The sequence below is a fragment of the Mercenaria mercenaria genome, chromosome 12, assembly GCF_021730395.1.
Source record: "Mercenaria mercenaria strain notata chromosome 12, MADL_Memer_1, whole genome shotgun sequence".
Classification (NCBI taxonomy): Eukaryota; Metazoa; Mollusca; class Bivalvia; order Venerida; family Veneridae; genus Mercenaria; species Mercenaria mercenaria.
This window is the reverse complement of record NC_069372.1, coordinates 72,734,489-72,762,371: the sequence shown is the minus strand read 5'-3', so window position 1 is coordinate 72,762,371 and position 27,883 is coordinate 72,734,489. Positions and strand designations below refer to the sequence as shown.

The 27,883-nt window shown below is 35.9% G+C and overlaps 1 protein-coding gene across 1 annotated transcript; it reads left to right on the top strand.

Moving 5' to 3' along the window:
* The first annotated feature begins 2,458 nt into the window (after positions 1 to 2,458).
* LOC123533625 (transmembrane emp24 domain-containing protein 2-like) lies at positions 2,459 to 20,345 on the top strand. Its single transcript, XM_045315349.2, has 4 exons — positions 2,459 to 2,732; positions 11,811 to 12,006; positions 16,174 to 16,281; positions 17,891 to 20,345. Exons 1-4 carry the CDS (start codon positions 2,547 to 2,549, stop codon positions 18,013 to 18,015), a joined length of 615 nt encoding a protein of 204 aa, XP_045171284.1. The 5' UTR covers positions 2,459 to 2,546; the 3' UTR covers positions 18,016 to 20,345.
* The last annotated feature ends 7,538 nt before the right edge of the window (positions 20,346 to 27,883 follow it).

The window sequence follows — 27,883 nt, the reverse complement described above, 5'->3', positions numbered from 1 at the left end:
AGTAGAACTGATGTGACTCGAAGGGAAAAAGTAATAGTAATAGATTAATAAACAGTTAAACAACCACTCTGCAGATGAGGCTACCTATTTCAGAAATGGTCAAAGAAAATCCTTTGGGGTATTGGTTGAGGTCATGAAAGAACTTGGAAATATCTCCGATGTTTTCTTAACAAGTTACAATCGATAATCTTGAGAGAAGGGTCATGCAATGAGACAAACATTAAGTATAATGAAAATTGAAATTTCAAATAGACAAAGAGTTTGCAAAAAATAGGAATTGTCTTTTCGACACATAAAGAATCAAACATTAAAATGAATTTGAAACCGAAATTACAATAATTTAAAAACTGTTTAAAGCAGTGACAGCATCCTAAACTTACTTTATTAGGTAAAGTTACTGTTATAAAAACATAAGCATTACCAAAGCTACTATATTCATTACTGTTCTACCAAACTAAATCAATCTTCGACTACTTGTGGAATAGTAAAAATAACAAATTTAAGGCAAATGTTCCTATAAGGAACTTCAAAAAGGAGGGCGTACATTAACAGATGTCGAAAAAAAAGTTCAATCAAAGCTAACTGGGTTAAAAGAGCATTTGGTACAAATAACTAAGGACTATATTGTGCAACCGTATGCTTTTACAGACAACAGATATATTTTCAATGAAGCAACTATTATTAAATCTAAATGGTGAAAGGTAATCCAAATCACATCTAAAGAATACCTAAAGGAACCGAGAAATTACTGCATAAAATAAAGGGGAAAGGATCATTGAAAAATGTGATAGTAAAAAAGTTAGCCAGTTCTTCTATATAGCTCTAATAACTAATTTAATCATTTAATCATTATTGTGTTGAAACAATAACTGCTGTAAGTAAATGGGAAAAAAATGTCTGATGAAAATACTATGTGCTCGCTACCATATCAAGCAACTAAGGTTTAAGGAGTATATTAAACTAGTATATGTAATAATGCAAACTAAAACCTTCAAATACACGTGATATTTTACAGTATGCATGTACATGTCGAAAGTACAGAACATCTGTTTCAGGAAGGTTCACATGTGCAAGAATCTGAAATTCAGGAGGTCAGTATTTAAAACCTAAAAATACAAACTTAGTTTTAAATCTGAAAGATATTTGCTCAGGTAAAATGCAATATGCAAAAACAAACAAGATACTGTTGTAATATTATAATCATTTTGTGCAAATTCTCGTTTTATGAAATACAAGAAGACATTTCCATGCTGTGGGTATTTAAAGAATTATATTATTGCAAGAATTCCGGTACCGAAAGAAATTGCCTTAGATATTAATAAACTATACAGACATAATCAGAAGTCGTCAGATTTGTTACAGAGTTCATAGAATCAAAACACAAAATTCATTATAATTGACATAGTCACAAATGGTAACGGTTATCCTTTATGGATTTTTTTTCATAGATTTAAAACAAAAGAAAACAAAACATTTGTTTTCTTATCTTTTATTCAAGGTACATTTTTTTCTACTTTTGTCACTCTTTTTTGTTGTTGTTTTTTCTCCTTTTTACAAGTGTTATAGTCTCTGTTTTAAACGATATTGGAATACATGTAAAGTATATTTTTATCTGTTGAAAATAAAAAAAAAAAATAAACGGAGTTACCTGAAAGGGGCCTTAGAAGAAAAGAAATCGGCAGCATGTTAATGACGAAATAGACACGGTAAAATAGCTGACTACATGGTTAGCAACTTTCTTTAATTTCAACCTACTATATCTTTTTCAATATTGATACAATTTTAAAAGATAACTTTTTTATAGGAAATAAACTTAAGTTTAGCGATCTTCCTCTTGAATTCAAGTCTTATAGAGTCATCTTGATTGTATTCAAGCTTATTTATGTAGGTTTTTTTACATTGTCTTGTCTATCTAGTTGAAAATAGGGTAAGTCCGAGGTTGGCATACCTCAAACGCATTTAACCCCCCCCCCCCCCCCCCCCCCAGTTCCCTTTATGTAGGTTTCCGAAGAAGAAGATCATTGCTCCAGAAGGCACTGACCCTATTTTCAACTTGCCTCTAATCTGTTATGTTTTATATGTTTTGTCTATTGTTTTGTATGTTGTTGTGGCCTCAGCTGTAGTCTACTATTACCTTTTAAGTTTTCATAAGATGGATCTCCATATAATATAAGCAGTAAACCATTGACATACAACGACAAGAATGTAAATATATATCCTTGTAAGATAAAGCAAAATCAATAGTGGTATCATACCTATAACCGGCTTAGCTTTTTTCACATTTGAATATTTCTCATGCTATTATTACATTTTCAATAAGAGAAGTTTGACACATTTTTCTCACGTTATTTTATAAACCTTACCTTACTGTATTAATGAAATAAATTTTACATTTTTTTAAATGAATCTATTTTTTGTTTATCATATTTTCGCCCATTCGTTGCTCCGTTTTTATTCATTTCGGCACAGTTCGCGCATGCCCAGACAAAACTTACGTGGCATGAAACAATTTCTATAGTAGAAAACGTAAACAAACAGATAAAACCATGCATCACCTGACACTAACAGCGATTGTTGTTGCTGCTGTTTTGTGTATATCTTCCGTCCAATGTTACTTCATAAACATCGACGCTCACGCAGAAGAATGTTACTTCGACAAAGTCACGTCCGGTACCAAAATGAGCCTGATGTTTGAGGTGGCAGAAGGGGGATTCCTTGACATAGACGTTAAGGTATACATATACTAGCATATCTATACAGGGTTCTTATGATATATGCATCATCAACTTACTTTGTAATCACATGCCAAAGCTGAAGAAAACTACAGCCGCAACTCCAGCCAGTCCAGGCTTCATCAGGCTGGTAACATTGCCCGATCGGGCTTATCGTGGTCGAACCGTCTTTCGAACCTCTTAATTGTTGACATGGGCTGATACTTATTTGCGGTAAATGTTAAATAAAATAACGAATCAGCAATGTAAAATAATCATTATAAATACCTTGCAAATATTAAGTTACTACATCCTTCGTCAGTTATCCAACAATCGTCCAAAGTTTCCCACCACCCTAACATCTAAAACAAAATGGCGGCCAAAAATAGAGCACCTGCTTTCGAACCTATTTTTAAATTACAGCACAGTTCAAAAAAAATGTTCCAAAAGTCTCAACACTGTAACAGTAATTAACTTTGAACTTTAAACAATTCATAACAGTTATTTATTTTCTATTCTTCAGTGTTTGTTTGGTCATGGCAAGGGCAGATAAACGTATCATTACGCCTAATTACTCTCTGCTTGCAGCAGTAGATTAAGTGTGTCCAGTGTTTACAACCTGGAGAATCACACTGGGCCCACTTTGTAATCACCAATGACACACAATTTTTCAGTTGAGCTGGCTGAAACAATTTGCAGACGCAGCATTTGTCCTCATCTGGCATATCATCATCAGAGTCATCAGTGTTTGAATCTGTAATCTAGAAGAAGGTTTAATGTGTGATGGTCCAGGAGTAGGTTCTGGGTGGTGGAAAACAATGGGCTGTACATATGGCTTTTCTTTGCTGGATGACTTCTTACAGACCTTCTTTGGGATGTTTGACTTTGGTTTCCTGGGTGTCTTTGTTGGCTGTTTTACTATGGGCTTGGGTTTAGTAATAATTTGTTGTGATATGTCTGAACTGGTGATTTCCTGACCAGAAACAACATTACTGAAAGTTTTCTTAGCTGATGCCTGATGGAACTCCTTTTTTAATTCAATTACAGTCTCTGCTGCCCGGAAGTATGCATTTAGGTCACACTGAACATCAGGAACCTGTTCGGATGGCTCTTGAACAGGAGCAACATAAGGCTCTGATGGCTTGAAGTTGTCAGTACTTATGGCTGTTCTGTCAAGAGGAAATATGCCCGTTTTCTGAAAGGCTGACTTGAGGTTGTTATTTGACAGTGCTGTTACATATGAACTAGAAGCCAGAGCAGCAACATTAAACCTGGTAATTTTCGATGATGGATGTTCCCTCAGAAACTTATGGCATGTGTTGTTGTATATCTTCTGTAGGGGCCCAAAGCACCCTACATCCAGGGGCTGAAGACAGTGGCTTGTGTGGGCAGGCAGCACAAAGAGAATTATATTGTTCCTTTTAGCCCATTCAAGTACAGGAACATTGATGTGCGATCTGTGTCCATCAAATATGACAAGTACTGGCTGATTACTGTCTGGTCTTTGTATGTATTTGAGAAAGTGGCTCTCTAAATATTCATGAAAAATGACTGAGTTAGACCAGCCAGTTTTTTGACATAGTTCCAGCTGAACCAGAAGCTGCACCTTGAAGCAAGTCTTCATTCATCCGCTGCCCTTTAAACACAAAGAATGGAGGCACTTGGGTTCCAATGGCATTTCCTCCACCAATGATTGTGGTTACAGCTGACCTGGAGGAAGTTATTGCAGGTACACTTGCCTTGCCACCCACAATATAGGTGGTGAGTGCTCTGTCTGTATGCCCTTTTCGTCAATATTATATATGCACTCAGGTTTGTTGAGAAGGTTATTGTTCATGATTACAGTTTCTAAGTTTGTAAAGTAACTGTTCACTGCCTGTTGAGATGTGGATGCAGCTCTACATTTTTTAAAGCTCTAGGCTTAGTAACTCTAAGCTCAGGCCACCTTTTTCTTTAAGCCACTGAACCACTTTACAGAGAGAGGTTTGTCAGGAGAACGTTTTCTTCAGAAAAACTGCATAATCACTGGCTTTGGAAACAACTTCTGTGATGGTGAATCCATACCCAAGGTCTGCCATATGCTTTATATGTTCCACCAGTTTAGCCTCCTCTTCTTGAGTGAACAATGGACCTGGTCCTGTCATCAGTGTTTCTGGGTCAACACGGCCTTTCACACGATCACGAAGTGTATTATGTGGAACACCATACTGCCTAGCAGCAGTCTTCACAGAATGCCCGTCTCTTAACCAGTTTATAAGCATTAAACAATGCTGAAGGAGAATATCCCTTGTGCTTCATAGCTTCTTCACTGGATTCAACTGAAATATAAATTGAATCAATTAAAAAATTTTTTTTTAAAAATCATAAAAAGAAGGTGAAAAAGCAATGGATTTCAGTATTTGAACATGCAGTAAAAATTGAGAGTCACATGATTTCACCATGGTCACGTGACCTCTGCAGCAGCCGAAGAGAGCGAGGTCAACTGTCAAAAACTTTGAGCACCTTTTATGTTAAAACTGGGTTGAAATTCTATTGGTTATATATTGGGGTCAATAAAGTAATAAGAATTTTATTGATTTTTATCTTAATTGGAAGAAAATAGTTAATACTTACTTGTTTATGACGCATAATTTTTGGTTTGACAGCTGTAGCGTGTTGTTTGTAAACAAAGCACTGATACTCACAAATTGATGACGTAATGCGCACTTGTGCATGCGTGAAAATCGCGAGAAAATGAAAGGTTCGAAAGGAGGTGGGGTTCGAGAGAAGGTGCGACCACGATAAGACACAGACACTTGGGGTATGGACCCCCCCCCCTACTACGCACCTGTATATATTTTTTATCATCATCATTGTATATCGAGACCCAGACACTAATCACACAAACATTGTTAAACTTATTTGAGCTAATTTAAAAAAATATATTATATCTCATTAGCTTTAATATACACAAGATAGAAATCTTTGACAGAAATATTTCGTACACCCACCTCGAATATCCGCTCGGTTTTTTCTTCTTTTGCAATTTTCCCGTATATTTCTGGTGTCCTTCGTTCAAGTACACATTACTCTTCACGACGATGATAGTGACAGTACTCAATCTTTGCTCCTGCCTGCACAATATGCGACAAATTTTGCAATTGTCAACTCATTTCGGTCCATTTACAAAATCTTTCGACGATTTGAACGCTGGCTCCCAGCCTGATACGGTAAGTATGCGTCGCGCAGTGAACGTTAGAAGCAGCATACGATTAATAGAAACCAGTCTATTACTCTATTAAATTTTTTTGTTATTTTCCCGCGAGCTGTCAAATCGCCGTGTCAACAAACAACGTTTCATTGCAAATCGCAAATTTTAAAAATTCATTTGATTGCACTCTTGTTATTGGCTGTTTATTTAAAACAAACTATTTCAAAACATTATAGATGCGCTGTGCCCCAGCATTAAGAAAATACGGTTTTTAAACATTTTTTACACTTTGTCTATACAGGGCCTGCACTATGGGAACAGTCCTGGTGGTTAGGTCATTGATAATTGGGTCCCTTGATGACCACCCGTATTAAATTGTCCCTGGAAAAAGGACTCTGGGGTGGCTGCGTGCTTAATTATATGATATCAGTTCAAAACTGGTGTGAAATGATCAAAAATAAACAGATTAAAAAAATCAAAACACGGGGTGCTCCCTCAGGAACAGCTTTTTGATAGTGTCACGTCCCTTTGCCAGTCAAGGGCCAATCGAAATGTAATAATCTATATAAATACTCACCAAGATATACAAAACTTTGCATTCCACATCTTGAAATCGAAATATAATCGTGTATTAATTATGAATTTAATTATTGATCTAGAATCTTATTCAGTTTGAATTGACCGCCTAAAATTGTAAACATAGACTGGTTTCTATTAATCGTATGCTGCTTCTAACGTTTACTGCGCGACGCATACTTACCGTATCAGGCTGGGAGCCAGCGTTCAAATCGTCGAAAGATTTTGTAAATGGACCGAAATGAGTTGACAATTGCAAAATTTGTCGCATATTGTGCAGGCAGGAGCAAAGATTTAGTACTGTCACTATCATCATCGTGAAGAGTAATGTGTACTTGAACGAAGGACACCAGAAATATACGGGAAAATTGCAAAAGAAGAAAAAACCGAGCGGATATTCGAGGTGGGTATACGAAATATTTCTGTCAAAGATTTCTATCTTGTGTATATTAAAGCTAATGAAATATAATATATTTTTTTAAATTAGCTCAAATAAGTTTAACAATGTTTGTGTGATTAGTGTCTGGGTCTCGATACACAATGATGATGATAAAAAATATATACAGGTGCGTAGTAGGGGGAGGCGGGGGTCCATACCCCAAGTGTCTGTGGCTTAAGACACAAAAGTAGTATTTCTTGAAAAATAATGAAGATATTTCTTTCAAACTTGGTCCATATATTAAGCATAACAAATGATACAAATCAGAATAAAAATAACTTGGTTGCCTTTAGTATTGGTAGAATTATTTCCCCTTTTAAGATTTTTATGACGCATAATCTTTGAAGTCCAAACAAATATGTTCTATACCGTTCATCTGTAATGTCGCGGTACTTGACATTCGACGTAACGACATTAAACAAGAAACAACACAACAGTGTATTTCTTGTCTTTACCACAATAGTTCAAGTCATATGCATCAATAACTGTGTGGAAATGAATAAGATATCATTCAAGAAACATCCATGTGTACTTCGAACAACAATAGTCAGCCATTGTTATCATGTGACGTCACATCACTAATATCGCGGTATAGGTCAACAATTGTGTCAGTCAAACTGTCATAGGTTTAAAAACACTAAATATAATTCAAACATTGAAAAGCTATCTAAGTCAAAATAACAGGAACACTCAAAAGTCATTAAACGCCAATTTAAACGTTTTATATTGTCTGTTTACATTGGCACTAACGAAAATATTCTCCTCTGGACAGCGGATACACCAGATATTTTGCAAGTAAATCACAAGGTCGCGGGCGTGGTCATAATGTAGCGGAGCCTAAGAATCATACTATTACTTAATATTTTCTATTTGATAGTTATCTAACATGTTAAAATTCACTGCTCAGTATCATGGGTGTATTTTGAGATGGGCACGGGCCCCTATCCCTTCCTCCCCCTTCAAATCCGTCGAGTTAAGACGTTTTAATGTTTCGCCTGATACCGATATTTCATTCATTTTTGTGTAGCTGGGGGATGTTACTTAAAATTTTGTGTCCTCTAACCTATAGGCGGGACTTAATTTGCATAATTAATGAGGACAAATGCCGATCAGCTGGTAGACGAACTTATAAACATTGCAAATATTTGCTTAATTCATGGATTTTTGCAATAGATGTGTGAAAAATACGATTTTAATAAATATTGACAGATATTTAGCAATGAAACTGCAGGTAGGAACATTTTTCGCCAGCATAAGTAAAATAGGTCACGAACTTCCCCGGTAAACAACACGTAGGTGGCGCAACTCAAATACCGCGAAATTAGTGATGACACGAGATTAGTGATGTTGAGTATAATGCTAAGTTTAAAACAAAGAAAGGTTCAATGGCTGCCTAATGCTCTAAATTATTGCGCTAGTACATGAATGTATACATTTTACTCTGCTTTCACTTACGATATTATAGAGAAATGTTAGTTCTAAAAAAATGCTCATACATCTGCACTAGAAACAAATAATTTACCCTAAATATATAGAATAAAGGTATTGGCGCACAAGTTTGGAGCAACAGAAAGCCACTAAACCTTTTCTGTTTTAAACATTGCATTAAAACATTTTTTTTTTTTGGACTTCAAAAATTATGCACCATAAAAAACTGAAAAAGGGAAGTAATTCTAACAAAACTGAAGGCAACAAAGTTATTTCTATCTTGATAAGCATCATATGTTATGCTTAACAAATAGACCAAGTTTGAAAGAAATATCTTCATTATTTTCCAAGAAATATTACTTTTTGTGTCTTAAGCCCGATCGGGCAATGTTACCAGCCTGTTCATTTGCAACAAATCAACAATATGGTCTGCTGGCCGTGGTCTGCTTATAGAAATGGCAGTGGCTAGACCTTTAGTCTACATAAAGGGTCTAGGTAGCCGGCTCTATATATACATATCATATATGAACATGTAAGCTGTGTTACTATATTATGTGCTGTATAAATTCAATGTATGTGATAATTGTGTCAGTGTGATGTGGGCAGCACGAAAAACCCAAATCTTGACGTGATGTTTTTTCCGACCACACATTATATAGAGCTGGCTACCTAGACCTTTAGAAATTCATGTGAAAAATCAGAATCCTCCAAACAGCATTCGAAATGCAAGGACACAAAAAAATATATGATAAAAAGTTGAAAAGATATATCTGTAGGTAAACTTGCGAGCATGAAAGCTACTCTGAACACTAGACAAGCTTACTGTCGCTGAGTGGCTGCTTTTTAATTTCTGACTTTTGCAGCCACCGCGACGTTACAGTTTGACCGTCACAATATAAAACAAACTGTATACGTCGGATTACTTCGACTTCTCTGAACCCTATCTAAGTGCTTTGGAAGAAAATGAGTGAACAATTTTGGTGTAAAATTTTGGTATCGAATTTGCTATAAAATATCTATTTTCAAATCAAAGAAATGCCTAAATAGTGCATACTAGCGTTACTTTTTCAAGAAAATGTCGTTAAACATTCTAATGCGCAAAACACATGCACAGTTTTTCTAAACTGTTTCGCCGCCATGTTTATTTCAAGGAATTAAATATATAATTGTTCTTTTACCTCAGATTTCCTTACTGAAATATATTTGTCTCCTTATTCGTGATTAAGAAATATCCATTTAGTATAGTTTTGCACTGTCCGATCTCCTTAATCTGTTACCGATCCTTTACATTAATGAATAAACGCAATGTGTAATGATAATTTTTTGCTTTACACACCTCTCTTGGACAAGAAAGCTGTTTCACTTAAAATTTGTAAGCATCCGCTGGCAAAATATTAATGAAATATAGGAACTTTTTCTAAAACAAAGTTCAACATTAAAATCATTGTAATTCTTTACTGAATGGGATTATAATAACAGGTTATTTGCAAAAGCATAAATTATGAAAAATTGTTTATCACTGAATTATTTTGTATTGATATGAATATTGTAATTTTTATTGACCCAAACACAGTCCAAATACAACTACCTATAATAGAGGTGCGCGGTATTACCTGTAACAGTGGTACCGTCTTCCCATGGTACGATACCGCGGTACCATCGGGGAATACGGGTATTTTATCAACATTATCCGTACTTCTGTTTATTTTTGATTTACATTGTCCGTAACAGCAAATGACACCATGCATGATTTTCCGATTTATATCTCTGGCATGTTACTATTATTAGTTTCCAAAAATAACCACCCAATGGTACAATTCATAATTTTAACATACATGTCCAAAACATTGCGGAATGATACTAATTTCACTTGGGTATTGATTACATTTTACTCAGACTTTATCATAGACTCCCTGTGTAAAATCTCAAACTTTTAACTACAGTTAAGGATAAAATTGATATAATATTTCAATGAAACTTCAAAGTTTTGTTGTTTGTAACATCATCTGAAGCATGTGCAGTGAAAAATCTTAATTTGATTTCTGAAATAGTGTGATATTTATTTCTAAAGTCCTTCATGTGAGGAAGCCATCCAGCTGGTTTACGGAAGGTCAGTGGTTCTACCCAGGTGCCCACTCGGGATGAAATAATGCACGGAGGGGCACCTGGGGTCTTCCTCCACCATTAAAGCTGGAAAGTCGCCATATGACCTTATAGGACTGTGACTCAATGCAGACATGGAGCGCCGGTATAAATTACAGACTCCGGTACATACCGGATTAACTAAATTTGAACAAAAATATCTTAAATGTATATATTTTGTAACCATGGTGATACTAACCCTAACCTTTAGTCAGTATGTTATGCATATTGTACACTAAATGCGTGTGGACATGCAAAAATATGCCCATTTTTGCCGTGCGCTACAATTGATAATCACTTTCGGGCATGCGCTCCAACTCTGCAATGAGTTACATCGTATGGCCTATCATGTGTCGGTACGACATTAAATCCAACTAAAAAAAAAAAAATTTCTAAAGTCACTGTATGTTCATTGAAAATATACTTTGTTATACCCAAGTGGAAACTGGCAGGTACTCGAAAATGCAGCTCTCTAATTGGTCAGTTAGAACCCCTAATGTACTGTGATGTCATGATAAAGTTGTGAATTGAACATGCATGATCGTCAGCGTGATCCCCAATCAAAAGCTTCGAAAACCTCTGGATTATTCTGTATACTAAGATGGTTGATGCATGGGCTCACTTGTTTTTACTTTGGATCTGGTAAATTCGGCAAGTCCCGACTTCGTGTTTAAATGATGATAGTTTAAAATATCCTGGTATGTATTTGCATGTATTAAAAAAGAAATAAATAGTATGGAAAAAGTTGAGTCAAAATTTATTATTTTTTGTTTGAAAACGATTTGATGAAGCCTTCATACTATTTGTAAACGTTACTGGTTTATTAAACGGGTGCACGAATCAAACTTCAAACAAGCACAACCTATATACATGTGACCCAGTGCTTCCCTAGAGACAGTATGGCGTCTTCTGATGAATACACACCTGGTAAAAAATACTAAGGGTAATTTATCTAACTAGTCATTGGTCAAGTTATTATTCCAGTGTATTTTTTTCTTTAATTCTAGTCAAGTAACTAGTCTTCTTTGTTGCTCATAATAACTTAAGTCTTTCTGAGAGTTTTTCAATATTTTTATGACCACTACCATAGCTGTAACTAGTGTAAGTCTTACGATAAAAATGGTGGTATACCGTGGTAATTAGGAAAAAGCCGTGGTATACCAGTCCTAACCTATAATCAGGAAAACTTAAGATCACTTTTAGAGACATGTAATAAAACAGTAAAATGAGTAATTCGGTGGCAGATATCTCAACATACAGAACACTGTTAGAGAGCAATATTATAATTGGTGTTTGTGAAGGTGATGTTTAAGTTTGATTTCAGATTTATGGTCCAGATGGCAAAGTGATTCATTCAGGTGATAGGGAGTCAAATGGGAAATACACATTTGCTGCACACATGGACGGAGTATACAAATACTGTTTCAGTAACAAGATGTCAACAATGACACCAAAGATTGTCATGTTTACTGTGGACATTGGAGAAAAACCAAAACAAGAAGAAAATATGGAAGGAGATGGTATAGCTTTCTGTCTTCATTGCAAATGAAATTCAGTCACAAGTGTTTTTCCCCTTTCTGTTAAAGACATGTCTTTCTTGCTGAAAATGTTTTTTGTAGCTTGCCTCGACTTTTTAGCTTGACTATTCAAAGAATAGTGTAGCTATTCTACTCACGCTCATGTCGACATCACACCTTGGTTAAAGTTTTGCATGCAAGTACATATGGCTATCATGTGAAGGCATATAGCTTTGAAACTTATTTGTAGCTCACCTGTCACAAAGTGACAAGGTGAACTTTTGTGATCGTGCGGCGTCCGTCGTCCGTGCGTGCGTCCGTAAACTTTTGCTTGTGACCACTCTAGAGGTCACATTTTTCATGGGATCTTTATGAAAGTTGGTCAGAATGTTCATCTTGATGATATCTAGGTCAAGTTCGAAACTGGGTCAAGTGCGGTCCAAAACTAGGTTAGTAGGTCTAAAAATAGAAAAACGTTATGACCTCCCTAGGGGCAATATTTTTCAATGGATCTTCATGAAAATTGGTCAGAGTGTTCATCTTGATGATATCTAGGTCAAGTTCGAAACTGGGTCATGTGCGGTCCAAAACTAGGTCAGTAGGTCTAAAAATAGAAAAACCTTGTGACCTCTCTAGAGGCCATATTTTTCAATGGATCTTCATGAAAGTTGGTCTGAACTTTCCCCTTGATGATATCTAGATCAAGTTTGAAAGTGGGTCACGTGCGGTCAAAAACTAGGTCATTATGTCTAAAAATAAAAAAAACCTAGTGACCTCTCTAGAGGCCATATTTTTCAATGGATCTTCATGAAAATTGGTCAGAATGTTTACCTTGACAGTGTTCGAAATTCACGGTAGTCCGACAGCCCGTGGCTACCAAATTTCAGCTAGGGCTACCGATTTTCCACAGGTACAAGCCCGACTGGGCTACCGAATTTTCCTCATTTGTTTAAAAGAACATGCTAATTAAACGAGTACTGCATCGTGATTTTCCAGACTGAGAAACGCTTACAGAATTATTGGTTTTTGCACTCTTACGTGTTGACAATCAAACACAGTGTCAAAGACGTAACTGCAGCGCAAATTGGCTGAATACAATCACCTCTAGCGTAACGGATAATTTGATTAGCTTTCACACTTCTCGCGAAAATCTCACAAGTACCTGCAGTAGGCGGAGCTTAAATTATGCTATCAGCGTGTGTGTAAATGTGTATTCAGCACTCGGTATTACATCTTACAAATTGTCAACAGTCCCAGTTGCAGTAACTAGCGAGTGCGGATTCTAAAAAATCGGGCATAACAGTTTAGATTTCGTTTTGGCAAGGAGTGTCATGTCCAATGCTTTTGGACTCTTGACGATGCTGATCTGGACTGGAGTATTTCGAGTTAAAATTTTTCAAAAACATGGCAAACATGTACTGTATGTCTTTTTTATTACTTCACACATGCATAGAGATGTCTGTAAAACAAAATGTTATATGGTGCAAAAATTATGTATTTTAAGGTGTTAAAGTTTGGACTAGTGAAATTGGTGTCGGGCTTGGAAAATTTTTAATCTGGTAGCCCGAACGGGCTATTGGATTCAAATCTGAATTTCGTACACTGCCTTGATAATATCTAGGTCAAATTTAAAAGTGGGTCACATGTGGTCAAAAACTAGGTCATTAGGTCTTAAAATAGAAAAACCTTGTGACCTCCCTAGAGGCCATATTTTTCAATGGATTTTTATGAAAATTGGTCAGAATGTTCATTTTGATGATATCTGGGTCTAGTTCGAAAGTGGGTCTCGTGCGGTCCAAAACTAGGTCAGTAGGTCTAAAAATAGAAAAACCTTGTGACCTCTCTAGAGGCCACATTTTTCAATGGATCTTCATGAAAGTTGGTCTGAATGTTCACCTTGAGATATCTAGGTCAAGTTCGAAACTGGGTCACTTGCGGTCAAAAACTATGTCAGTAGGCCTAAAAATAGAAAACCTTGTGACCTCTCTAGAGGCCATACTGTTCAGGAGATCTTCATGAAAACTGGTGAGAATGTTCACCTTGATGATATCTAGGTCAAATTCGAAACTGGGTCACATGCGGTCAAAAACAAGGTCATTAGGTCAAATAATAGAAAAACCTTTTGACCTCTCTAGAGGCCATACTTTTCATGAGATCGTCATGAAAATTGGTCAGAATTTTTATCTCGGTGATGTCTAGGTAAAATTCAAAACTGGGTCACATGAGCTCTAAAACTAGGTCACTATGTCAAATATTAGAAAAAACGATGTCATACTCAGTTCAAAACTGGGTCATGTGGGAACAGGTGAGCGATTCAGGACCATCATGGTCCTCTTGTTTGCTAAGTCAATTACCAACCTCACTGGGTCAAGTCCCGTAACTCTGACATGTATTTTGGCCAAATTATGCCCCCTTTTGGACTAAGAAAATTCTGGTTAAAGTTTTATATGCAAGTTACTATCTCCAAAACTAATGCAGATATTGAATTGAAACCACATGTGCCTTCAGGGTAATGAAACTATGTGATAGCACCAAGTTTCATAACTCTGACATGCATTTTGGCCAAATTATGCCCCCTTTTGGACTTGGAAAATCCTGGTTACAGTTTTGCCTGCAAGTTAGTATCTTCAAAACGAATGCAGATATTAAATTGAAACTTCGCATGTATCTTCGGGGTTTTAAAACTAGTTGATTGCATCAAGTCCCATAACTCTGACAAGTATTTTGGCAAATTATGCCACCTTTTGGACTTAGAAAACATTTGGTTAAAGTTTTGCATGCAAGTTACTATCTCCAAAACTAATGCAGATACTGGATTGAAACTCTATGGATATTTTAACATTAGGGTAATATTCCTGCTTCTAGGAGAACAATTTGAATAGTTGAGCTGTCTTTCTTTCAGACAGCTCTTGTTTGAAAAAAGTTTCCAAATTACTGAGATGATACAGTTTCCAGAGTTATTTTATATCTGATTACCGCCTCTGATTTTAATCAAAATGGATTTATATCAGTAAGTACTTATAGGACTTATTTGAAATTTCATTATTGTCATTAGTTGGACTGAGACAATCAGGGTAGATAACTATGGACTGATTTTATGTCAAATTACTTCCCTTTATTTTAAATTAAAATTGGTATATCTCCGTAACTAATGGAAGATACTGATCTGAAATTTCATTTATGTCAACAGATGGACTTGGAAAGTCAGTGAAGATACATATTGACTGAATTTATGACAAATTACCTCCTTTTATTTTTTATCTAAATGAATACACCTTAGCAGCTTCTAATGAGATTGGTTTGAAACGCTATTTATGTCTTCCATGGTAAGAAATAATCACATTAGATAACTCTTGATTGAACATTTATAGATATGAATACTTTACTAATATATTGTTGCATAGGCTTGTACTCTGTTTCTCCTACGTGCATATACAAATGCATGATTACCTCCCCTGATTTTAATAAAAATGGATTTATCTCGGTAAATATTTATAGAACTCATTTGAAATTTCATTATTGTCTTTATTTGGACTGAGGCAATCAGGGTAGGTAGCTATGGACTGATTTTATGTCAAATTATCTCCCTTCGTTTCAAATTAAAATGGGTGTATCTCAGTAACCAATGAAGATACTGATTTGAAATGTCATTTGTGCCATCAGATGGACTCGGACAATCAGGGTAGATATCCTTTGACTGAATTTATGACATTATCTCTTTTTATTTTATGTAAACGAATATAATCAGCAGCATCTAATAAGGAACAGTCATGTTAGTACAAAAATGCAGCATTTGAGCCTAGGACCCTCAAACTTGGTATGGAAATTGGCCCTGACTAGGTCAAAAGGGACTGTTACAAGAAAAATGTGTTATCCTTATGATAATTAATGTGTATGCCTATTTGCTTTATGTCAAAACTTGATCATATTATTTTGAGCAATAGTACTCAGGTGAGCGATACAGGGCCATCATGGCCTTCTTGTTTATTTTATGACATTACTTGAATTATATATGTTAAACTGAAGTCTCACATTTGAAACTTATGTATACCCGAAACACCATAAATGTAGTTTGTTGTGTAACTTCCTCAGAATGACAGTTTAGCTGTCAGTATCAACTTCAGTGCCCTACATCATTTACAGTGCTGTTTTCACATACTTATATTACAGAACACCAGAACAAACTTGCTGAGATGATAAATGAACTGTCTACAGCACTTACAGGTGTGAAACATGAACAGGAATATATGGAAGTTAGAGAAAGAATTCACAGAGCCAGTATGTATAACTTATCAGTATAAAATATTCAAAGTCACAGAAAGTCATTTTTAGCTCAACTGTTTGAAATTTTCAAGTAGGAGAGCTTTTGTTGTCACTGTTTAGTCAGTGTCTGCGTCTGCTTCATAAAAGTTTTGCACGCAAGTCTTAAATTTCTTGGCCAAATGCTTTCAAACTTTACTCTTGTATTTGGCATCATGAGATGACTTTACAACAAGTAACATAACTCTAGCTTTTATTTTATCAAAAGCAAAAATTATGATCCAATTTATCCCCCGCTGAAGGTGAAGGGATATTGTTTTGGTGTTTTCCGTCTGATTGTGCTTCCTACGTCTGAAATTGAAAATCTTGTAGTTTAAAAAGTTCTTAAGCTAGAATCACCAAACCTCATTTATTAATAGCACATTGTCTTTGCTTGCACATAGTATTATTCCCCTTGACTCAGTAAAAGCAGTCTTTCTCCTTAATTTGGAGGGAAAATATAAATGCCTCTTTTCTAAAAGTATTTGAGCTAGAATCACTAAACGTTACATGATTATTAATTAGCACATAACCTTTGCTCTTGTATGATGTCATCCCCCCTTGACCAGGTAAAAGCAGATTTTTTTCAACTTCGTAATATGAAATATTGGGATTTTTGACTGTGTCTAAGTATTAAACCTAGGGATGGATATTCATGAAAATCTACACAAAAGTAGTTCACTATAGGGCACTGGTGCATGTACAACTTTCATCAGGATCACTTCAGCAGTAAATTTAGAGTTATTTCCCTTTAATTGGTTTACAATCCATTATTCCTACATGACAAAGTAATCCATTGATGGATCTTCATCAAATGGAACGCATATATAGTCTTTAGATCACTATAGGATGGTGGTGCATGCACATCTTTCATCAGGATCTCTTCAGTAACTGCAGAGTTATTGCCCTTTGATTGTTTTAAAATTCATTAATATATGCTCTTTGATTGTTTTGAGATTCATTAATATGTCTGGAAATTAAGTATCTTTCAAAATATAGTCCCCTCATATTTGGCGGGGGATATAAATTTATTGAATTTGCTTGTTATACATGTTAAAGTTTCTTACTTGTCGTAGATTATATTAATGAGTTGCTTGTTACATGTGAACAATTTAATTTGTAACTAAGAGGTATCTTTAATTTTATATAGTTATTCCCCCTTCAAAAAAAGGGGTATATTTGTTATGTTCATCTTCTTGAGAGTCTGTCTGATGCTAGACTATTTGGTTTCTGACCAGTAACTGAGAGTGCTCAGAGTTGTGGCTAACAAACTTCATAAGATAATTGCCTGTGTCTACAGGTAACCTGTGTTGTTTTGGGGATCATAAGGTCAAAGGTCACAGTACAAGTGATTGAAAATAACACACCCAGTAACCTCTGACAGGCCATCATAGGGGGCATGATTGTGTGTTTTACAAACGTTTCTTGTGTCGTCTTATTTTGGAATGTTTTGGTTGTAAATGATATTTGACATAAGGCAATAGGCATGGCAAAGTAGTTGTATGAATAAAACTGTTGGAATGATCAGTGTTTCTTAAGTTTATTGCATTTATTCATATCGTAATGCTGAATGAAATTTATATTTCAGTAAATGACAATACAAACTCGAGAGTGGTGCTGTGGTCATTCTTCGAGGCATTGGTTTTAGTTGCCATGACGCTCGGACAAGTCTATTATTTGAAGAGATTCTTTGAAGTTCGGCGAGTTGTATAACAGAAGTGCTATATAGACATCTAGGATAACAAATTGTTTACCAGTGTAAGCTTCAGGCAGCAGCAATCAAGAAAAATAGTTTTAACTCTTACCCTGCTAAATTTCAATAATGAACTGGTCCATCTTCCAATTTGGACAGTACCATTAACTGTTAAAAGGGGTGCTTACAAAAAAGAAACTGACTGCATAGCGAACAGTGGAGATCATGATCAGACTGCAAGGATGTGCAGGCTGATCATGATCTACACTGGGCGCAAAGGCAGAACCAGTCATGTTCAGCATGATAAGGGTTAAAAAGAAAGTTTAGTGTTGAACGCATATATTCAAAATGAATCCAACCATCAACAGGGGCTTGAAAAAAAAGAAGAGACATTGTTCTATATACAGAGGATATAAATATACAAGACCACCATGCAGATTTGGAAACCTGAAGCACATTGTGAAGCTGTGCTGTAGGTGGAACAGACAGACAAGACAAAAGGACTTTAAGAAATAAATTTGGGCTGTAGACTATCTGATTGTTAAAATATTGCAAATATCTCTGTGTTTTTGTTTCATTTGTGAGTTTTACCAAATGTTTGAACAATGGTAAGAAAATGGTTAAGGGTATTATATATTTGTATCAAAATTGTAATAGTTTAATATAAGATTGTGAAAATTCTACTTCTAGATCGATGTAAACTTGAACATTAACTTTGAAGATACCAGTAATTCTTTTTGAGGAAGCAGTTTTTAAATGAGGATGTTCTCTAGTCATATGATATTTTCAGATGGAATTGTTTGGAAAGAGATAAGAACTTGTTTGTTGGTGTCTGTATGGGAGAGGTTCATGATTACATAATTACAACGTTTACTTACTGCTGCAGCTTTATGAAAATGTAAACCAAGCTCATGCTATTTTTATATTGACTTCCCATATATATATGACTGGGAGATGTGGGGAGGGATTTGTATCTTTAACTTATTTTCAAAAATATGTGTGTAACATATGACTGAATGGTGTAAGAGTGTTGCTGTGATGAGTACTGCATTTGTGTAATATGATATAAATGTATATTTTATGTGTGATCCGATATTGTATCATCATTCCTTTAAGGCTTATGTTGATTTATGTCCTATTTGGTATAACAGTTGTTACATTATTTGTTTAGATTCTATACATGTATGGGTATTTAGAGATGTTTTATCATTGGCATGCAGCTGAATTGTCCAAAACACTTCAAGAGTAAGATAATTAATATAGTTTTCAGCATATAGTCTTTGATGATCAAAGCATGTTACATGTACATGATATTATGCTGAAAAACATGAAGTATATTGGATTATTGTCACTGTTAGATGATTGAAAGTCTTGTACATGTATGAAATCTCCACATAACTGTATGTATAATTTTTGTATAAAATATTTGTTCCTGAATAATTGTGTTAAACTGATTGATAACAAATGACTTTTCGTTGATCAGAAGTGTACTGGTACATCATTGGCAGTTTTGTAGTGAATGTGTCAGTTACTGTCAAGCCTCATTGGGATGAGGTAGTTGCTGATAATATGAATCAAACCAACTTAAGACGTACTCTTGGTGGATGTAATGAAAATTTTGTAACAGAAAGTGAACTTTATTACTTATTTTTCAGTGAATTATTGAAACAGTGAAATGTATTTGGTAATTTCACCGTGAAAAATATCAAGAATGACTTTCACTGGTTTTTCGGCCCAAATTGGAAAATCTGGTTAAAACCAATGAAATTACATATTATTAGAAAAATATGTTTGTTGTACATGTACGATTTTTTCCACTTATGAACGCCATATCTTACATTTTTTTCAAGTGGCTGAGTCAGTTGTAGAATTACTGCATCTCATGTCATGTCCACTCAATTGAAGAGATTTTGATCTTTTATTGAAACAGACAAATAATGACTTACTAATGATTCACTTATCTGTCTTTTTCTGGTTTTCTAATATATATAGAACATTAATTTAATGTCTATGTGTCTCTGGTAGAGTTGGTGTAACTCTCAATTTGTTCTTCATTGTTTTATTGAAAATTTAAGTAAAGGTTCATAATTAGGCCTGTTAACATTTGGTAATTTTTAAAGTGAATATGAGTCAATATTGCTGTAACTGTGATGATGCCAGGAATCACTTGTGTTGTTGGTAGTCGAGAAGTTCTTGTAGGAACAAACAATTGCTCAGTGAGACAAACAGATGTTTTATCACGGTATCTATGGATAGTATGCATAATTTGATAGCTTTATGCTTACATTACATCTTACATTTTATTTCTAAGCAGTAACATGAAACGAAATAAATAAACTGGAAAGAGATAGATACATTTTTCTTGTTTCTCCAAGGGCCAATGAAGGGAAGTAAATTTAACAACTAATGGGTTGCACATATATTGAATTATGTCCCTTCACTAAAGTCTCGGAACTAAAATATTTTCACAAGGAATTTTTTTGTTTCTATTTCCCCCCCCCCCCCCCCCCCCCCCGCCTTTTTAGCTCACCTGTCACATAGTGACAAGGTGAGCTTTGGTGATCACGCAGCGTCCGTACCTCCGTCCATACGTAAACTTTTCCTTGTGACATCTCTAGAGGTCACATTTTTTGTGGGATCTTTATGAAAGTTGGTCAGAATGTTCATCTTGATGATATCTAGGTCAAGTTCGAAACTGGGTCACGTGCCGTCAAAAACTAGGTCAGTAGGTCTAAAAATAGAAAAACCTTGTGACCTCTCTAGAGGCCATATATTTCACAAGATCTTCATGAAAATTGGTCAGAATGTTCACCTTGATGATATCTAGGTCAATTTCGAAACAGGGTCACCTGCCATCAAAAACTAGGTCAGTAGGTCTAAAAATAGAAAAACCTTGTGACCTCTCTAGAGGCCATATATTTCAAAAGATCTTCATGAAAATTGGTCAGAACGTTCACCTTGATGATATCTAGGCCAAGTTCGAAACTGGGTCACGTGCCATCAAAAACTAGGTCAGTAGGTCAAATAATAGAAAAACCTTGTGACCTCTCTAAAGGCCATTTTTTTCATGGGATCTGTATGAAAGTTGGTCTGAATGTTCATCTTGACGATATCTAGGTCAGGTTCGAAACTGGGTCACATGCCTTCAAAAACTAGGTCAGTAGGTCTAAAAATAGAAAAACCTTGTGACCTCTCTAGAGGCCATATATTTCATGAGATCTTCATGAAAATTGGTCAGAATGTTAACCTTGATGATATCTAGGTCAAGTTTGAAAGTGGGTCACGTGCCTTCAAAAACTAGGTCAGTAGGTAAAATAATAGAAAAACCTTGGGCCCTCTCTAAAGGCCATATTTTTATGGCATCTGTATGAAAGTTGGTCTGAGTGTTCATCTTGATGATATCTAGGTCAAGTTCGAAAGTGGGTCACGTGCCTTCAAAAAGTAGGTCAGTAGGTCAAATAATGAAAAAACGTTGTGACCTCTCTAGAGGCCATTTTTTTCATGGTCTGAATGTTTATCAACTGAGTCATGTGGGAAGAGGTGAGCGATTCAGGACCGTCATGGTCCTCTTGTTGTTCATGCCAAGATGCTGTATTGGCATGCAGTAAGTTTTGTGAAAAATTTCCTTAGGCGGGGGACGTTGGTAACTCTGTTACAAATTCTTGTTTAAGTACATCTTTTGTGAAAATAAATCCACACAGAAGTGTTAGTGTTGTTATAAAAAGACCCTGTATGCTTACAAGTTGACCATACATCAAGAATATTCTTCCATGTGAGCTTGTACCAATTTCAAATATAGGAGACTTCAGCCTAGAAAAAATCACCTATTCAATTTGGGATATTTATGTCTCCCTCCCCCCCCCCCTCCTCTGGGGAAGACATATTGTTTTTGCCCTGTCCGTACGTCACACTTCATTTTCGATCATTAATTGGAGAACCATTTGACCTAGAACCTTCAAACTTCATAGGGTGGCAGGACTTATGGAGTAGACGACCCCTATTGTTTTTGGGGTCACTCCGTCAAAGGTCAAGGTCACAGGGGCCTGAACATGGAAAACCATTTTCGGTCAATAACTTGAAAACCACTTGACCCAGAATGTTGAAACTTCATAGGATGATTGTTCATGCAGAGTAGATTACCCCTATTGATTTTGGGGTCACTGCAATAAAGGTCAAGGTCACGGGGGCCCATACAAGGAAAACCATTTCCGGTCAGTAACTTGAGAACCACTTGACCCAGAATGTTGAAACTTCAAAGAATGATTGGTCATGCAGAATAGATGACCCCTGTCGATTTTGGGGCCATTCTATTGAAGGTCAAGGTCACGGGCCTGAACATAAAAAACCATTTCCGATCAATAACTTGAGAACCACTTGACCCACAATGTTGAAACTTTATAGGATGACTGGACATGCAGAATAGATGACCCCTATTGATTTTGGGGTCACTTAGTTAAAGTTCAAGGTCACAGGAGTCTGAACATGGAAAACGGTTTCCGGTCAGTAACTTGAGAACCACCTGACCGAAAATGTTGAAACTTTATAGGATGATTGGTCATGCAGAGGAGATGACCGCTATTTATTTTAGGGTCACTCTATTAAAGGTCAAGGTCACAGGGGGCTGAACATGGAAAACCATTTCCGGTCAGTAACTTGAGAACCACTTGACCCAAAATGTTGAAACTTCATAGGATGATTGGACATGCAGACTAGATTACACTTACTGATTTTGGGGTCACTTGATCAAAGGTCAAGGTCATATGGGCCTGAATATGGAAAACAAATTCCATTCAGTAACTTGAGAACCACTTGACCCAGAATGTTGAAACTTCATAGGATGATTGGTCATGCAGAGGAGATGGCCCCTATTGATTTTGGGGGTCACTCCATTAAAGGTCAAGGTGGCAGTGGACAGAAAATGGAAATCCATTTCCAGTTTATAACCTCAGAACCATTTGACCTAGAACCTTCAAAGTTCATAGGGAGATAGGAATAACAGAGTAGGTGACCCCTATTGTTTTTGGTGGTCACTTCATCAAAGGTCAAGGTCACGGGACTGAACGTGGAAAACTCTTTCCAATCAATAACTTGAGAACCACTTGACCCAGAATGTTGAAACTTAATAGGATAATTGGACATGAAGAGTAAATGACCCCAAATGATTTTGGGGTCACTTGATCAAAACTGTATCCAGTTCATAACTTGCGAACCACTAGACCCAGAATGTTGAAACTTAGTGGGATGATTGGACATGCCAAATAGGTGATCCCTGTTGCAGCCAACCATCAGTGTCTCTTTGACTTTCGCTCTTCTCCCCTATTGACTTCTTGCATATACGACTGCAGTGGGGGAGACATGCGCCTTTTTACAAAAGCATCTTCTAGTTTATATTTAGTCTAACAAACATCCCTGTTTTGTGTTGTGCACCGGCAATTTCCTGGTGACAACATTGAATCAATTCATGGTAGAGCCGTTTGACTGTGACATACAAACGATGATTTTATCACATATTCAGTCATCTTTGTTTAATAGGAAAACAAACTGTGTCCTGTTAGAATAATATATAAAACATCCTTTTAGTGTATGTAGAAAGGCTGCAGGCTACAACAGGTGTTAGTCACATAGTGTGTTAGTGACACAGTAAAAACATTACTAGTATGAAAAATAGAAAGTAGAATGGTTAAGGAAAATGATTCAAGCTGTTATTTGTTCACCTCACAGAACAGCCTTGTTCTGAAATCACTTCTGAAGATCTACTTTGATCAGGTAAAATCAAAATAATTCAGAAAGCAAAATTATAGGATCTGTAATTACCTGATATAGTATGTTAAATTATCTGTCAGTTTTGTTCAAGAGGTTGTTTTATTTTATATTTAGGCAGCCATAACTTGACATGCACAGAGTGAGCTGGATGACTCATAAAAATGTCCATAAACGGAATGTACTTTATCTGTAGCAGAAGTTTGGTTACTATGCCCCACTCCGTGGCCTGTCAATTTTCATTGTTGATATGAATGGACAAACTAGCTAGGAAATGAAAACCACCAGTACTGATCAATAATTTAGCAATTAAGAATTATTAGCAATAAAATGTTTGTGGAATATAATAACTTGAAGCAATGTTTTACCTCAATCGATATTGATTGTTTGCGGAGGCTGCGGACGTTGACCTTGATAGGTTTAATAGAGCCAAACAAGTTCAGATATTGGTTTCTTGGCCATTGTATACCTGCTAGATGTCAAAATGAAGTAAAATCAGATGGCCATTGCAATAAAGTCGGATGACAATTGTGTACATACTATATGTGAATGGAGCCCATTTATATGTTAGTGCCAATTATATCATAATCTTATTGGTACTTTCTGTAAAAAAATCACCCGAATTCGAATAGACTGGTTTTTGACACCAATGAAATACAATATATCTAAAAAATTGAAGTGATTTTTATCACCAGTCTAGTGGCTAGTCTATCTAGGGTCATAAGTTTTAACAGCTACTGCTTTCAAAGTGTGCTTAGTGACTAAGTACCAATATTGGAGGATCCCTATTGTTTTTGAAGTCTTGTCACCCAGATTTCAAGGTCAGGGTTACCCAACTTCAATTTCAGTAGTTTTTTCGTTTCTAAGCTCTTAAGGAAGTAAATTACTTTAAGCATTGAAACATTACGTGACGACTTGGAACCACTTTAGGAGAATTCCTATACTTTTTAGCTCACCTGAGCACAGAGTGCTCAAAGGTGAGCTTTTGTGTCCTTCGTCGTCCGTTGTCAACAATTTGACTGTTAACACTCTAGAGGTAACTATTTTGGCTCAATCTTAATGAAACTTGGAAAGAATGTTACTCTCAATAAAATCTTGGACGGGTTTGATATTGGGTCATCTGGGGTCAAAAACTAGGTCACTAGGTCAAATCAAAGGAAAAGCTTATTAACACTATTATTATGACTGTATCTTCATGAAACTTGGTCAGAATGTTAATCTTGATGATCTTTAGGTCAAGTTCAAATCTGGGTTAGGTGGGGGTCAAAAACTAGGTCACCAGGTCAAATCAAAGGAAAAGCTAGTTAACGCTCTAGAGGTAACATTCATGACCATATCTTAACGAAACTTGGTCAGAATGTTAACGTTGATAATCTTTAGGTCAAGGTTAAATCTGGGTCAGGTGGGGTCAAAAACTAGGTCACCAGGTCAAATCAAATTTAAAGCTTGTTAAAACTCTAGAGGCCACATTTATGATAATATCTTTATGAAACTTGGTCCAAATGTTAATCTTGATGATCTTTAGGTCAAGTTCATATCTGGGTCAGGTGGGTTCAAAACCTAGGTCACCAGGTCAAATCAAATGTAAAGCTTGTTAACACTCAGAGTCCACATTTATGATAATATCTCTATGAAACTTGGTCAGGATATTTATCTTGATGATCTTTAGGTCAAGTTCAGATCTAGGCCAAGTGGAGTCAGAAACTAGGTCACCAGATCAAATCAAAGGAAAAGCTTTTTAACACTCTAGAGGCCACATTTAGGACCATACTGTAATGAAACTTGGTCAGATGTTAATCTTGATGATCTTTAGGTCAAGTTCAAATCTGGATCAGGTGGGGTCAAAAAGTAGGTCACTAGGTCAAATCAAAAGAAAAGCTTGTTAACACTCTTAGAGGCCACATTTATGACTGTATCTTCATGAAACTTGGTCAGAATGTTAACCTTGGTGATCTTTAGGTCATTTTGAATCTGGGTCATGTGGAATGTGACCTACTGACCTACTTTTTATACGCCCGTTTGAAAAATGGGACGTATTATGGGAACGCCCCTGGCGTGGCGGAATGGAAGGATGGCGGTGATGGGCGGTTGGGAGGTACGGGCGGCGGCGCCACACCTTGTCCGGAGCATATCTTCTAATGCATGAGGATTTTGAGAAACTTGCACAGTTTTCACCATATGAACGGATTATGGCAAGAACCAGTCTAGTCTAAGGTCAAGGTCACACTAGAGTCAAAAGTCAAATTCAAGAATGACTTTGTCCGCATATCTTCCTTCATGCATGGAGGGGTTTTGATGATGTTGCCCAAAATGTTTCATATAGAACGGTAAGTGTCATTGCGCAAAAACCAGGTTCCTAGTCTAAGGTCATGGACAACTTTAAGGTAAAGGATACAAGAATGAAATTATCAAGAATGACTCTGTCCGGGATATCTTCTTCATGCATGAATGATTTTGATTAGCTTGGCCAGTTGTTCATAATGAAGTGGAGTGTCATTTGCAGAACCAGTTCTAGGTCTAAGGTCAAGGTCACATTAAAATGTCAAAGGATACAAAATGAAAACTTTGTCGGAGCAATCTACTTCATGCATGAAAGGACTTTGATATAGCTTTTGCAAATTGTTCACCATCATAACGGAGTGTAACATGCCAGAACCAGGGTCCCTAGGCGTAAGGTCAAGGTCACACTGAGGTCACTGATTACAAGAATGAATTTGTCCGGAGCATTTCTTTTTCAATGCTTTGAGGGTTTTGATATATTGGCACAAAGTTCACATCACAAACGGAGTGTCATGGCAGCAAGAACCAGGTCCTCGGTCTAAGGTCAAGGGCACATTAAAGGTCAAATAGTCAGATACAGAATGACTTTGTCAGGAGACATTTTTTCTTTCTGCATGGATGGATTTGATGTAACTTGGCACAATTGTCACCATCATGAAGGTGTCATGCACTGGTCCCTCTTTTGGAATTACTTCCCTTTGTTTACTATAAATAAATGCTTATATTGTAAATTTTTTTCTTACAAGTCGTAGGGAAAAAATCGAGACCACTTTTCTGTAGTACAACATGCATGTTACATCCAATTCTGAGGTGTAATTTTGAGCTATATCTACCTGGTTTAGGATTTTTGTGTGGACTTGTAATTTTTTTTTTTTGATTTTTTTTTTTTTTTTTTTTTTTCTCTTTAAAGATTAACTTCCCTTAGTTGTTACTATAAATAACTTACATTGTAACTTTTTTATAATTGACCGTAGGGAAAAACCAAGACCACTTTTCAGTGGTACAACATTGATGTTACTTTCAAATTTTGGGTGTATTTTAAGGTATCTCTACCTGGTAAGGATTTTTTTTGTGGACTTAGAAAAATAAAAGAATTACAAAAATTTCTAAAAAAAAAACATTGTAAACAACTAGAAAATTAAAATTCCATTTGCAAATACAGGTGCTAGTGTAAACAAATTTGCTGTGACGGGCGTATATTGTGACATTCTGGCACCCTTGTTTGTTTTTTTAAGATACAGCCTTGAAATTTGGATGACATGTACAGTTTTGAACACTGATCTTAAAACTGACTTCAGTGACCATGAATGTGACCTACTGACCTACTTTCTTCAGGTGAGTGATACAGGGACTTCAGGGCCCTCTTGTTTAGCTCACCTGAGCAATGCTTAAATCCTTTTACTTGAGGCTCCTTAGAAATAATGTTCTTGACAGTTTTATTTTGTGTTTTGTAATTGTTTACAAATACTTTGAGGTTTCTTTTACTACTCCCGCACGATAATTTAAACGACAGCATGTTTATATTATCCTTTGATTGTTATGGTTCTCATGCATCGTTGAACTCAAAAAGGTTGTCAATGATAGAAGTTAAGTGCATACTATAATGTTATACAAAAATATTTTCTGTATTGAAACGTTTTAATGACGAAAAATCACAATTATCAAACATGTTATCGGAGTTAATGTGTGGGATTTATATCAAAATTTTTGGAATAATGCATTCTCTGCGAATGTTTTGTACAGTGGTTAATTATCACTTTGAAATTTATTTCTATTTGAGTACAAGGAAATATTATAAATTATACAAAATAAAAAAAAAAATTGACATGGTAAAATTGTTATCAAAAA

Coding starts and splice junctions, on each gene's coding strand:
- LOC123533625 (XM_045315349.2), top strand. CDS start 2,547: ATGCATCACCTGACACTAACAGCGATTGTTGTTGCTGCTGTTTTGTGT. Junction 12,007..16,173: donor AGAAAATATGGAAGGAGATG/GTATAGCTTTCT, acceptor CTTATATTACAG/AACACCAGAACAAACTTGCT. Junction 16,282..17,890: donor AGAAAGAATTCACAGAGCCA/GTATGTATAACT, acceptor TTTATATTTCAG/TAAATGACAATACAAACTCG.